This window comes from Epargyreus clarus, unplaced genomic scaffold (genome assembly GCF_041222505.1).
Source record: "Epargyreus clarus isolate Ecla_fem2 unplaced genomic scaffold, WU_Ecla_fem_2.2 ptg000006l, whole genome shotgun sequence".
Classification (NCBI taxonomy): domain Eukaryota; kingdom Metazoa; phylum Arthropoda; class Insecta; order Lepidoptera; family Hesperiidae; genus Epargyreus; species Epargyreus clarus.
Window position 1 is genome coordinate 5,823,929 of NW_027332214.1, and position 12,929 is coordinate 5,836,857.

Here is a 12,929-nt window from a genome sequence, read left to right on the forward strand (position 1 = left end):
ATTGTCGCCCGAGGACATCTGTAATCAGCCTCATAGAATTAAATATTCCTACCTGAGGTCGGCCATAAATGCGCCGCTACCCCTGAGGATTAAGCTGGAACCCCTCCCAAAAGTATCCCTTACCACACCATTCAACACAGCAGCGCTTAACACTGATATTATGAGGCATAAATAGGAATTGAATCTACACTAGTCTAAAAAGCGGAATTTCATACTTATCACCTTGCTATCACTTGTATGTTAGGAATGCAATCCTTAATATATCGTCACCCTGTGCATATTTGCATAATGTGTTGACATTCTCTCTTATCATAATTTTTCGAATAACTATTCAGTGTCTCCTGCACTGACTTTATGTTTGTATGTTGACTATGTTTGATTACACATCTAAATTACTAAATATATATATATCTCAAAGGTGACTGACTGACTATCTATCAACGCACAGCCAAAATACTGGACGGATCGGGCTGAAATTTGGCATGCAGGTAGATGATATGACGTAGGCATCCGCTTAGAAAGGATTTTGATCAATTCTACCCCCACGGGGATAAAATAGGGGATGAAAGTTTGTATCTTCTTTAAATCTTCTTAGTTAATAATATTACTACGTAACGCGAGCGAAGTTGCGGGCAAAAGCTCGTAAGAAATAATAGCTGAATGATTTTAATGACATTTATAAGGTATGCCCTCCGTATGGCGTTCCTCTTACATTTTTTTGAGGAATGTCTCTGAAAATTACCAAGTTTTAGAGGTGTTTTACATATTTTTCAAGAGACCTATTTCATAGCGCTCAGTCAATATCTAAGAAGTAATGAACTGTATTCTGAACCATTCCTTGAATCAGTATTAACTAAGTGTAATTATTAATTTGCTATGCAAAATGGTACAGTCACCATGACTGCCATCAACCAACTCATGGTAATTGAAACGTTAACGATTATACTAAGTATATGATCATAGTTAATTTAGTCTTAAGACTCGGTGACTAACTCGTAGATTATACGATTACGTTCAATAGTCATAAATGAATCGTTCATTCATTTCATAATGATGGGGTTTATCTCGCTGACCTATAGATGATAGCTTTATCCAGCGCCAATGACGTCACTTGTAACTGTTTAATATGTTTTTTATGTCTTTTAAGCAATAAAGTTACACTCATAAAATTTCATATTAACTATACCAATTATACATAAAACCAAAGTAATGATTTTACTAAGTACGAAGTCTGTTTCTTATAAATCTGAGAAAATTAATTGTATAACAGTTAAAACGCAACATCTAACTAAAATCTCAGACAAATCATACGGATATCTGAATGATGATTTACATATTGGTTCTGGGTCCGGGTGTTTATGTATTTGTCCTTGTGTGTGTCCATGGTATCCACAAATGAATCCTAGTGTGGAAAGCGTTTTTATTTTATCAACCTCAGCTAAGCTTTCTTGTCTCGTTATAAGACAGAAACACAACAATTATTTCACAAACAACAAAAACTAACTAACGATCATAAATACTTACAAGTGCTCTCCAATCGAAACAAATTGAAGTTCCTCAGCAGGTAATCGTGCAACGTCAGGAACTGCAGGTTCAGTTTGGGCAGCGCGAGGCAATTCTCGCCGCTGAAGATCTCGGTGGGTACCACGTTCTCGTCCCATATCACCTCCTCGGTAGGATACAGCGGCATCGTGTTCAGCTCCTCTAGTTGAGATATACGACGCTCGTGTCTTGAAATCTGTTTGATTAAAAAATATAGTTAAAAAAGCTGAAAACCACACTATAATCGCATAAGGATGTTAATCCTGATGATCTTGACGAAGATAATGAGACTAAGTGATTAAAATCATGTATTGTCATCGATTCTTCATAGTTGTTCAAAATTTGAATTTATTCTGTTCAAAGTGGGTAAAAATCGACTTCAAAGATTCCGTTACATACCAAAAAAATTATAGTTCAAAAAACTAAAAAACACGCTTTTATGATAAAATCAACTAAAAAGTAGAAAATAATTTTCAATCTAAGAATCAATTAAGGAACAGTAAATAGTATAATTGTGGAAAAAGTGCGGGGTGCTCCATTTATCAGGTTCGAAAAGCACCCCACACTTTTTCCACAATTATACTATTTACTGTTCCTTAATTGATTCTTAGATTGAAAATTATTTTCTACTTTTTAGTTGATTTTATCATAAAAGCGTGTTTTTTAGTTTTTTGAACTATAATTATTTATTAATTTTTAGTATTTCTCGTTATAGCGACCACCATTATTCATCGTTTGTAAAAAAATCAAGTGTCTATCTAGTACGATTTAAGAGATAAAGCCCAACGACAGACGAACAGACCGCAGAGGGTTTCGTTTTAACCTTTGAGTACGGAATCCTAAAAATCATTCTACAAGAGCGCATTATAGATATGTTTCAGAACATTTGAGTTATAGGGAAATAACATTATTATTTTCTAAACTAAAAATCACGATATAAAAGTTACGCCTATTGAAACTAAATAGCAATAATTATTATTTGCAATCTAAAGTTGCGATGAACTTTGCTGAAGGTGTTTGAAAAATCTCGCCTCGAAAATCGTTAATCCAGAGGATGTTGATAAGGACAATGGTACAAAACTATTAATGTTTAAAATATTGAATTGTCATCGGTCCTTAATAAGTATGCCAAATTTCGAGTTAATCCGACGTTTTGAAGGGGGTTAAAATCATGTTCAAAGATTCCGTTACATACTAACATACATACGTCTGAAGCTAATAAAAGCGTGTTAAAAAGAATAGAAAAGCATACAAGCGACTTGAATGTCGTAACAAAACACGGTTTAAAAAAGTTGATCAAGTATATGCATGTACCTACTACAAATGTTCTGTACAACTGTAATTCTACGTCCGAGCGACATCCTTTGTGGGCGGTAATACCATAAATTATTGGTTTTTAATTTTTATTTCCCACAGAAATATCTTTTTTTCTTAGTTGACCTAATTATTTCTAAGGCGACAAATTCATAATGCGCCCCGGACGGAATTTTATAAGGGGGCGGCATAAACTCGACAACTTATTCTCAGATAGCGGCAATGTCATCCTCACCAGAATACTTTTTTATTGAAATCAGTTATATATTTACAGGCCCGGCCGTTTCTTATAAATATCTCCTTATTACTAAAGTAATTTGTCACTTACCAGTAGTTCCTTGAGGAAATCTTTGTCGAGCCGATGCCATGGCGCCTCGTCCTCCTTTCCCTCGGTCGGTACAAGATTCAAATACGTCGCGATGGCGCGTAAGGCTTTATCACTAAAAATGTAGAACGTATTAATAATGTAACAATATCGTCGTAATAATTTTAATTTGTTTTACAAAAACTCAAACATTATAGATTTTTTTGTGGGGTCGAGTTGGACGAAAACCGAAGTATAGTCGCCAAACTGCTAGTCCGCTCTAAAGTTGTTGCGAGCAGGTGTAGTCATACAATTTGCTATGGCGATGCGAATCATTTCTATATTCAGAGTGGACTAGCAGTTTTACGCGGACTATATCTCCTTTAAAAACTTTATTTTATTTGGCTTTCCCCCAAATTTCTTCCACATATCCATAGTAACAACCATTTTATATATTATACTAAACATAAATTCGGTATTGGTTCAGTAAAATGTTCTAAGTAAAACAATGGTATACGTAATGGTAATGATAGCTATCTTTTGTCTATCAAATTAAATTGTATATGACAGTTGTGTAAATATTTATACTGAATAATAAATAGTGTTAAAATTACACAAGTATATTTTCTTGCTACATACCTACTTTTTAAAGCGTTTTTTTACGTAGTCGGGTTTTACTTTTAACTTTTTGTGAAATAAGAGATCGACACGTAATTTATCATATTTGTCACTTTTTCAATACCGTTTTCAAAACTTAGGTTCCGGCTATTTATGATACATAAGAATAGTTCTCATGAATATCAATGTAAATTCCATGAAAAATTTCCTATTTAACAAAATATGAAAAAAATCTATTGTACTCGACAAACATTACTCAGTACAGATATGACTCGATAGGTATCTATGTGTAATAAAACAAAGAGTTTCTCGCTAAAAGACAATATTGTTTCGGTACTTATTAGTCTTCATAGCATACAAATTTTATTTGGCTGAAACTATAGATAAAGTAACAAAATAGACCCCGACAACACTGTGTCTCTTGGTATGCATTGGGTAAATAAATATTATATTAATTTTAGACGAATCCAAGGACAGTCCAACGCGGAATTGCTGACTATTGTCAAGCTTTATTTTTTTTTGGAAAATATATGATTATTATTATAAAATATCAACCATATTAGGAGGAATACCAAATTAATCTAATAACAGTGGGTAAATCATACCAATATGGCATTTATTACGATCAACATGTACTATGTTATACATGCAATTTGGGCCAATCAAAAACTTTTGTACCTTTTGTATCAGACGCAATAAGTCTATTTTGTTACTTACTCTTCAAGGACATATAATTGGGGGCATACCTCATTGTCTCATTGCTTTACTCACCTCAAATTTCCGAAGTGTTTCTGCAATGATTCCCTCGTGTCAACACTGGCCACGTTGGCTAGGGAAAACAGCCGCAAGTCCGGGAATTTCGAGAACGCCGCTTTCTGATAACAAAATATATTTCGATAATATTATCGTCAATGCTGTTTGCGAACACAAATAACATTTAAATGCGTTACTCTTGACGCAAACGATAAAACAATAGGTACGCGGGTTTTTCATTCATTCATTTCTCTGTATTACAATTTTTATTACGTATTTTATTATTTGGGCATATTTGTTTCCTATATATTGTGGTATTATGATGCAATCTAATTCCACCGCATGCGTTGAAAAAGCTAATTATTGTATTATAATAATGAGATAGCAAATGAGTGGCAACTGTAGTTGATCTGGTGGTAAGACGCTCATGAACATCTGTAATCAGCCCCAGAAAGAATTAGAAAAGAGTCCCAACCGAAATCGTCCCCAGATGCTACCCTTAGGACTAAGTTGTGTTCGAACTCCACGTATAAGTGCGTCAAAGTCGATCAAATCTTAATTGCGAAAATTAAGTATGAACATAAGAAAGCGTGTTAAAAATAAACTAATTTGAATAATTAGTTTGTAGTGGAATACCATTACCAATTGTACTTTCGTACCATTACCATTGATACTTGGGTACCATTGGTAATGCAAGTGATAATCATCTCGATCGTCAGGAGTGGCACCGTATCTGTGATTGGCCTCAAATAAAACCCCTGTTCTGCATGAACAGTTTAACAGATGTCAACGAGCAGCAGTGCTCACTTACTTTCAGGTGGACCGCATACTGTATATGAGAAATATGTTAACGAATTTAGTCGTGATATTCATAATAGGACGCTGCTTCTAATCCTTGATGCATCTCGAACCAGATTTAATCCTTAGTCACTTGCGATTTCGACGTCAAGAGTCTGGTAGTCGTGAACACCAAGACTTGTGAATTACCTGTAAGGATGTGATCCTGGAATAATGCTGCAGGGTCATGTCACGATCAGTCATCGGATCACCCGTTTCGTCGCTGATCTCGAACCGAGCGTAGAACTTCAGCATTTGTAAGAGCTGAAACAAAAGAATTATTTAAATTAATAATACTTTGAAAAACTGAAAACCCCCGCTTTCGTTGTTAATCAAACTAAAAAGTAAAAAATATTCTTAATGTAAGAATAAAATGATTGATGAGCGTTAATGCTAATGTTCGAAAAGCGTGGGGTGCTTGATATCAATTGTTATGATATTATTAATTTTATTCCGAAATGCAGAATGAGTTTAAAAATTCGTTCCGAACAAATGACGTAACAACGTATATGATAATGTCACTATAAAAACCAATTGTTTTTAAAGGAGGAATATATTTTTACAAGTCGGACAGTCGGACCCGTGGCTAACCAGGGTCCTGAAGTGATTTTTAATAAAAAGAAAATGTTTTGTAAGCAGTTTCTCTTAATAATAATATTTGTTTAACAAAAGTAGAAGGTAGAGTGTTGATGGACTTCTTAATATTAATCTTTGGCCAGCGTGGTTGATTTTAGCCTGAACTCATCTTATTCGTAGAAGACATCTATATACAGCTGGGTCAGCAATATACTTACTGACCCACTGTGATGATAACGATTAATGCTAGATAACATATTTTATGTCTGCATGTTATAAAGTTAGCAGTAGTTTAAAAGCGACCAGCAAACGCGACTGGCCGTGTGTATTGTAAACATAGAGACCGCAATCAAAGCGATTTATATGTGACATGCAAGTATGATTATATTACTAAATTGACACAATGGTGCCGTTTAAAATGATTATTCTGATCCTCATTATACTCGGGGTAGTGACAGCAGTTCCCGATGATCTTCTGTGTTGTACCAGATCTAGTGCTTTAACGATGGACGGACATCAAGACCACTGTTTAGATGTGAGAACAAACAATACATCCCCAATGTTGCTTAATTGTGAACTGGGGTTTAATATAATATCCCCAAAACACTTAAACACCACTATAACAGACTCGGGCGAAGTATACTTTAATATGGAGGACGGCAAATTCGAAGTGCAACGAGATGTGTAAGTATTGATCTGACTTATACCACATGTGTTTATCCGTCTCCGCCCACTAGCACTAATCTAATAAAAAAATATGGTATGTTACTCCCTACATAATTTAGTCTAATTAAATTGGATAATATTGTTTTAAAAAATGCTTACAACTTGCATAACCTTTGATATGGTGTCCCTTAGATCACATTCATCAGTGTAGCCTACAAGGATGGGTGTAGCTATAGTTTTTTAAAGAGTGGGAAGGGGGGATTTGGGTTAATATCCATGGTGTTAAGTTTTTATACAAAGAGATCGGCGAAAAAAAGTCAAGTGTTTTTCTGAACTGTTCTAAGGGGTAGAACGGAAGAATTTATCTCCGAGTCAGCGAAATGTCCTCCCGTTTCAAATTTTTTTAACATACGATAAAACAATTCTTTAAACAATTTGTCATTTCTTATGGCGGAAACATTTCGACCCATCGATCATTCGTCTTTTAGATACCATCCCTTTAAAGTCTTAAAGTGGCTTAGAGCATATGCCACAGTTGTAATTCATTCATTACTGTATACATACGAGTTGTTATAAATTAAACGCTAATCGCGGAAGTTGGGCCTAAATTTGTAGTCAATTTAGCTTTATTTTACCTTGCTATTATACTACGTATATGTTACTATGTATACTTTATAAGAAAGTTAAATTTCACAAAACTTGTTTTAGATTCTGCTTAATAACCGAAATGGTAAATACCTCAATTGAAACTGATTATCTGATAGCATATTGTGTAGAAGGAGAAGAGGATAACAGAGTTTTGGGTTACTGTATGTTAATCTCGATTATTTTTTTGACTATGACAACAATTGTGTACGCAGCCCTTCCAGACATAAGGTTGGTATAATTAATAAATAGTTTTAAGGGAATTATAACTTTACACGATAGTGGTACAGCGAAAGTGACAGCCGTTATCGGTGCAGGATGAGTTTGCCGCCCGTGGTTCATACTGAAGTTGCCGCACAAGGCGCAGATGTAAAGTAGCATGTATGTATGTATGTATGAAAGTAGCATGCATTTTGTACTTTGTAATCCTGACGTCCTTTATTATTTATTTCTTTGTATTTATGTAATAAATACAATAATACAATGTAATAAATACATAACTGTAAAAAAAATATGTCGTATCAGGAGACAGAACCTCGTCGACAGACGAACAGACAGCGGAGGCTTGGTAATAAAGTTGTTTTTACCCATTGCACTAATGTTTTACACAAGTAAAATTAAATTATTATTACAGAGACCTTCAGGGAAAAAGTATAGCAAGTTTATGCACCAGTTTTTCGATTGCATTGGGTTTACTGGGTATAAGTCAAATAATGGAGTATTCTGACATGACCTGGTGTGCAATACGAGGTACGATGTTATATTCAAGCAACAGGAAACAACATTTTTTAACGATTCAAGTAGGAAACGTGATTGTAGACCGATCTGTTTTCTAGTAGGAGTCGAAATGTTTTTTTTATTCATATTGAATCAAGTTTTCTTGTATTCACTTATTTTGGTCTCTTTCAGGCTTCTTGATGTACTATTTCTTAGTTTCAAGCTTTTTTTGGACAAATGCAATAGCAATACAAATTTTATTAAGTATGAGGTAAGTTTTTTGGAAGTTGATATTTAAAAAAATGATTATATTTAGTTTTCTCATTTAGAATATAAGCTTACTTTACAAAAGTCATACTTTTGTCGATTTATACTGCACTGCAATTTTAGTGGTAATGGGGTGAATGAAGTATGCACCGAAACGGCTTTACCGATTTTCACCAAATTTTATATTCATATTCAGTAGGTCTGAAAATCGGCTACTATCTATTTTCATACCACTAAGTGATAAGGGTTGTCACCCTTAACATTTTTTTATTTATATAGCAACACAACGTTTGCCGGGTCAGCTAGTAATACATTAATGTCATTTTCAGGCGACCAATGGTAAATAATTATGACTGGAAGACGTTTTCTTGGTACGCTCTGTACGCATGGGGGTGCCCCGCAATTCTGACGCTGTGCATGGTGATTGTCAACTACCACCCCGGTGACCATTCGAAACCAGGCATAGGGTTCAGCAGCTGCTGGTTTTATAGTAAGTCATCAAAAGTATTTAGTAATGTTTAATTTTTAAAGTTTGTGATAAACGAGGCGTTGTCCGAGGCGTTCCAACTTAGTCTTCCGAGGTAACAACGCATCTGTCGCCAAACTCAGGTAGGATACAATCTTATCTGGGGTTGATTGATTAAGTATGTTTCCTCTGTATTTAACATGATTTCCAAATGGCAAGTTGCCATGAATCAGAGCACCTCTTGTATATCAGATTTTGCCGCCCCTAAACCGGGTGCGGCAAAATCTGACGCCGTCTAGAATCTCTGTCACCGGCAAGGTATGCCTCTTGCTAGATATAATAGTATTTACTACATTACAAAATAATAGTATTCAATAATTTATTTACAGGTAAAAAGCAGCAGTGGTACTACCTGTACAGTGTGATGACGATTCTCATAGTGGCGAATACTTGTATTTTTATTTACACTTCTATTTACCTTTGGCGACGTTCATTTTCGTCAAGTCACGTTAAAACTTTACGATACAAGTAAGTACATAATTTCTATTTTTCGTATTATGTTTTTTAATTTTATAACTTTAGAACCTATGATGTTTAACTTCGGAGGCACCGCTGTCACATTTTTATGTGTCGTTTTTGTTGCCGCGGGAACGACACCGGGTTATGTGGGATGTTTAGCTAATAAAATCCTCCGGTAACTGTTCTCAGCGCTATGTGGAGAACTCAGGGATTTCAAACTTATGCCTCCCAGCGCGCTACCCCTATCAAGGTCAGCCACATTTATATTCGCACTGTTACTATTGATGACAGTGTGCGGTCACACATACCGTCGTTCTTCCTACGTTCCTCTTCTGTTCGAGTTCCAACTCTTGCCGCCCGCATCCTCGGAAGCCCCATTTGGGTCGCGGCATATGACAGACAAAGGATATCGTAGCTCCGTAGGATCGTATCATAAGATGTTTGTTTTTTAGTAAACAGATAATACGATCCGTGGACATAATCGTCGGAATGTGTTAAAATATAATGATTATGCTTTCAGATTCATAATGTCATTGCGTATGTTCATCATAATGGGTTTGCCGTGGGTAACCGAAATGATAAGCTCGTTAATGGAAAAACATGTAATATGGTGAGTATATTTATGTAATCTATATCTGTTTACAAATCAAATTGAAGTGTCTGTCTGTAATTTCAAAAAAAGGTTTAAGTTAAAGTCAACACTGCTCAAGCGTATATTGGTAGACTTCACACACCTTTGAGAACTTTTTAGAGTACGTAATAAGGCGGTCTACACCTCACGAACACGGTGTTCTCGTAACCCGTTTAAAAAAATATAATTAAATACCCATACGCATATAATTTCGAATAATCTGAGGTGCGTGCCTAAGATTTGAATTGCGAATCTGCGACTTAATAGGCCGAAATTCTAGCGCTACGCTAAGTTATACGTAATATTTGTACGTATTGCAATGAATAGGTAGATAGTTCAAATTTTAACAATGTATTCACTTCTATGGCTGCTATAACAACAAATAGGTACTACAAATAAAGTAATGAAAATTTAAAACCCTTTGACATTCGTCAACTACTGAAGCTATTTTATTTTCAGGTACATATTAGACATTTTTAATATGCTTCAAGGATTTTTAATATTCCTTCTACTGGTGGTATTTAGAAAGCGCGTTGTTAAGGCCCTGCTGAAGCGTGGCTTGTTGAACTGCATGGCCGGTCCTGTAGAGAGGTACCTGGCCCTTGGAGACGATGACGAGGAGGGAGTCATCCAGCATACCATTGACCACACCATGGATGAGAGGAACTGAATCTGATGCTTTAAAGTACTGACTTAGATTATTTGATGTTTTTAAAGCATCGCCTCCTAGGAGATTGCAAAACCTCTTATAAGGTTCACCGTCAGTAAAAACAATGTCAAAATATTTTAAATAAGATAATGTTAATTAAAATACATTTGTAAGTAATCATTTAATTATGTTTTTAGCAAATATTATATTTTACTTTTTTATTTATATGCTGGTAAACAGCATCTCTATTTTAGATCTTAATCTATTAAATTTAATCTATTTAATCTTTTTAATTTATGAAATGAAATAATGTGCACTAACTTTTTATTTAAATGTTTGACATATCTATAATTTGTTTGTGTTTGTTACGTAGTTAAAGTACCTAAATTTAATAAATAAGTACCTATTTTTGTAAATAAATGAAAATTTTGTACGGAGTTAATATTTTTTTAATAAAATACATTTTAGACAACGAAGGGGATTGTGTAACATTTTTACAAACTAATAAGTAATACGATCGAAGTAAAATGTATTATGTGGCGCCATCTGTATTACAACGCTGGAACGACGTTTTAACAGAGCAAAGTGTCCATCGACTCAGATGAGTAAGAACTGTAAGCAATGCCATCTTCTGGCGATTTTTAGAAACTTTCATATTCAACAACATTTCGAAACAGATTTCGAAAAAGGTAGATGTTTGGTAGTAGGTATATTATTTTTCATAGAGGATTGTAAGAAGTATACTCAATATTAAAGTTGATACAAATGGTAGGTCAACAGAACTGCAGGTACGTATTCCCTGTACATGCAATGCTTCTCAAAGCGTTCCTACTTAGCACCCAAGGATAGAAACATCATCTTTGACTGATCTTAAATAAGACAGGATTGCCAACAGTAAAAAACAAAAGTTCACAAAATAAATGTGTTCCTAGGACCTGATTTTTCCTAAAGTACATCCTAACGTTAACTTCGTCGTCGTCAACCTATTACTGTTCCACTGCTGGGCATTGGGCACCGGGTCTCCTCTCACAATGAGAAGGATCAGGCCATAGATCACCGCGCTGGTCAAGTGCGTTGGTAGAACTCACATACCTACCATTAATATTGTTTTTTAAAGATCTCTCAATCAAACAAGCGCAAGTGACAATCAATTTATAATACGCACATAAATTTAAAAAAGGAGAACGCATCTCAAACCTGAGTTTTGAACCTCGGACCCCTCGATCGAGAGACCGAGTTCCAACCACTATGCTATCATAGCCATGTTAACGTGTTTATGTAGACGAAACGCAACAGGAGTAAAATAGATAGGCAAAGGATTTCCGCTTCGGTCTATTAGTACAGAGTAGATAACGTATCACAGTATTACCACTAGAGATGGGCAAAACACCCGGTTTAAATCCAGTACTGGGTTTAAACCCGATAAATACCCGTTTATACCCTCCCACAGGGTATTTATTCGGGTATTTAAAAATGATTTCATAAAATCTGTAGACAGTTTTTAAAATACTTCCAATATTTATTGAATAGATGTACTAGAAGTTTCTACGGTATTTTCAACGTTTTTACATTTTTTAATGTTATTTTTGAGGTTTTACCTATTTTTTTACCCGACTGCCACGGAACGGTTATGTTTTTTGCGCATATTTTGTACTTTTGGCTTCTTACTTAAGTCTGCATCTATAATGGCGTGATAAAATGGCATTTTGGCGCTGTAAATGTCTTTTTACAGTCCATATTTAGTACAGTATCATCATCAAAGTAATAATTGCGCTTAAAAAAGGATAGATATGCGTGAAAATATTAAATACCCGAATAAAAACCCATTTTCGGGTTTAAACCCTATTTCTTCCCAACGACCGGGTAAAAACCCGGTTTATTCCCGATGGGTTTAAACCCTCTGCCCATCTCTAATTACCACAGTGATCCAAGCTAACATAGTACAATATACTATATCAGTCATATCAGAATCATAACTACTTCCCATCAATGTATTTATCTGTCTGAACAAATGTAGAATATAAGTAGATATGAATTCGCAAAGAAGATAATTCAACAATCTAAATCAGGTGGGATAAATAAAAACCCAAGTGTCAAAAATATTTTTCGGAATTTATAAACAACACACAAAAAACTGTTGAGTTTAAAATCGACGGGTCAATAATTGCTATTCCTAATTATCCGTCCAGTTAAATAAAAAATCGAGTAAGTGTGAGCGGGAAACGCGATTAGAGTTTCGTGCCATCATACAAACGAATACTATACATACATTATCATACATAAAAAATAAATAATACATTTGGTTGTGTGTTTACAATTTTTTCCAATTCGGGATTTTTATCGCAAAATTGCATTCCTAATTGCTCAGTTCGTATTATTTGTTCCTTACTTCAATTTGCATAAAATATAACACAAAAGACGGTAG

The 12,929-nt window shown here is 34.8% G+C and overlaps 2 protein-coding genes across 2 annotated transcripts in view; one reads left to right on the forward strand and one right to left on the reverse strand.

Moving 5' to 3' along the window:
* Positions 1–12,929, reverse strand: part of LOC140742805 (RNA helicase aquarius) — an 86,025-nt gene that overhangs the window by 42,522 nt on the left and 30,574 nt on the right. Inside the window, exons 7-10 of the mRNA XM_073073822.1 lie at positions 5,519–5,632; positions 4,550–4,653; positions 3,185–3,296; positions 1,525–1,738 (exon numbers count right to left, since the gene is read on the reverse strand). Of these exons, the coding sequence (XP_072929923.1) occupies positions 1,525–1,738; positions 3,185–3,296; positions 4,550–4,653; positions 5,519–5,632 (544 nt within the window). The remainder of the gene's footprint in view (positions 1–1,524; positions 1,739–3,184; positions 3,297–4,549; positions 4,654–5,518; positions 5,633–12,929) is intronic.
* On the forward strand, positions 6,164–10,956 carry LOC140742803 (G-protein coupled receptor Mth2-like). Its single transcript, XM_073073819.1, has 8 exons — positions 6,164–6,628; positions 7,319–7,486; positions 7,890–8,005; positions 8,165–8,243; positions 8,569–8,729; positions 9,095–9,233; positions 9,745–9,834; positions 10,315–10,956. The coding sequence occupies exons 1-8, from the start codon at positions 6,348–6,350 to the stop codon at positions 10,523–10,525; spliced, it is 1,245 nt and encodes a 414-aa protein (XP_072929920.1). The 5' UTR covers positions 6,164–6,347; the 3' UTR covers positions 10,526–10,956.

Excerpts from the sequence above, each read along its gene's own strand:
- LOC140742803 (XM_073073819.1), top strand. The coding sequence starts at position 6,348 with ATGGTGCCGTTTAAAATGATTATTCTGATCCTCATTATACTCGGGGTA. Across the intron at positions 8,006-8,164 it reads GACCTGGTGTGCAATACGAG|GCTTCTTGATGTACTATTTC; the intron begins GTACGATGTTAT and ends GGTCTCTTTCAG. Across the intron at positions 8,244-8,568 it reads CAAATTTTATTAAGTATGAG|GCGACCAATGGTAAATAATT; the intron begins GTAAGTTTTTTG and ends TGTCATTTTCAG.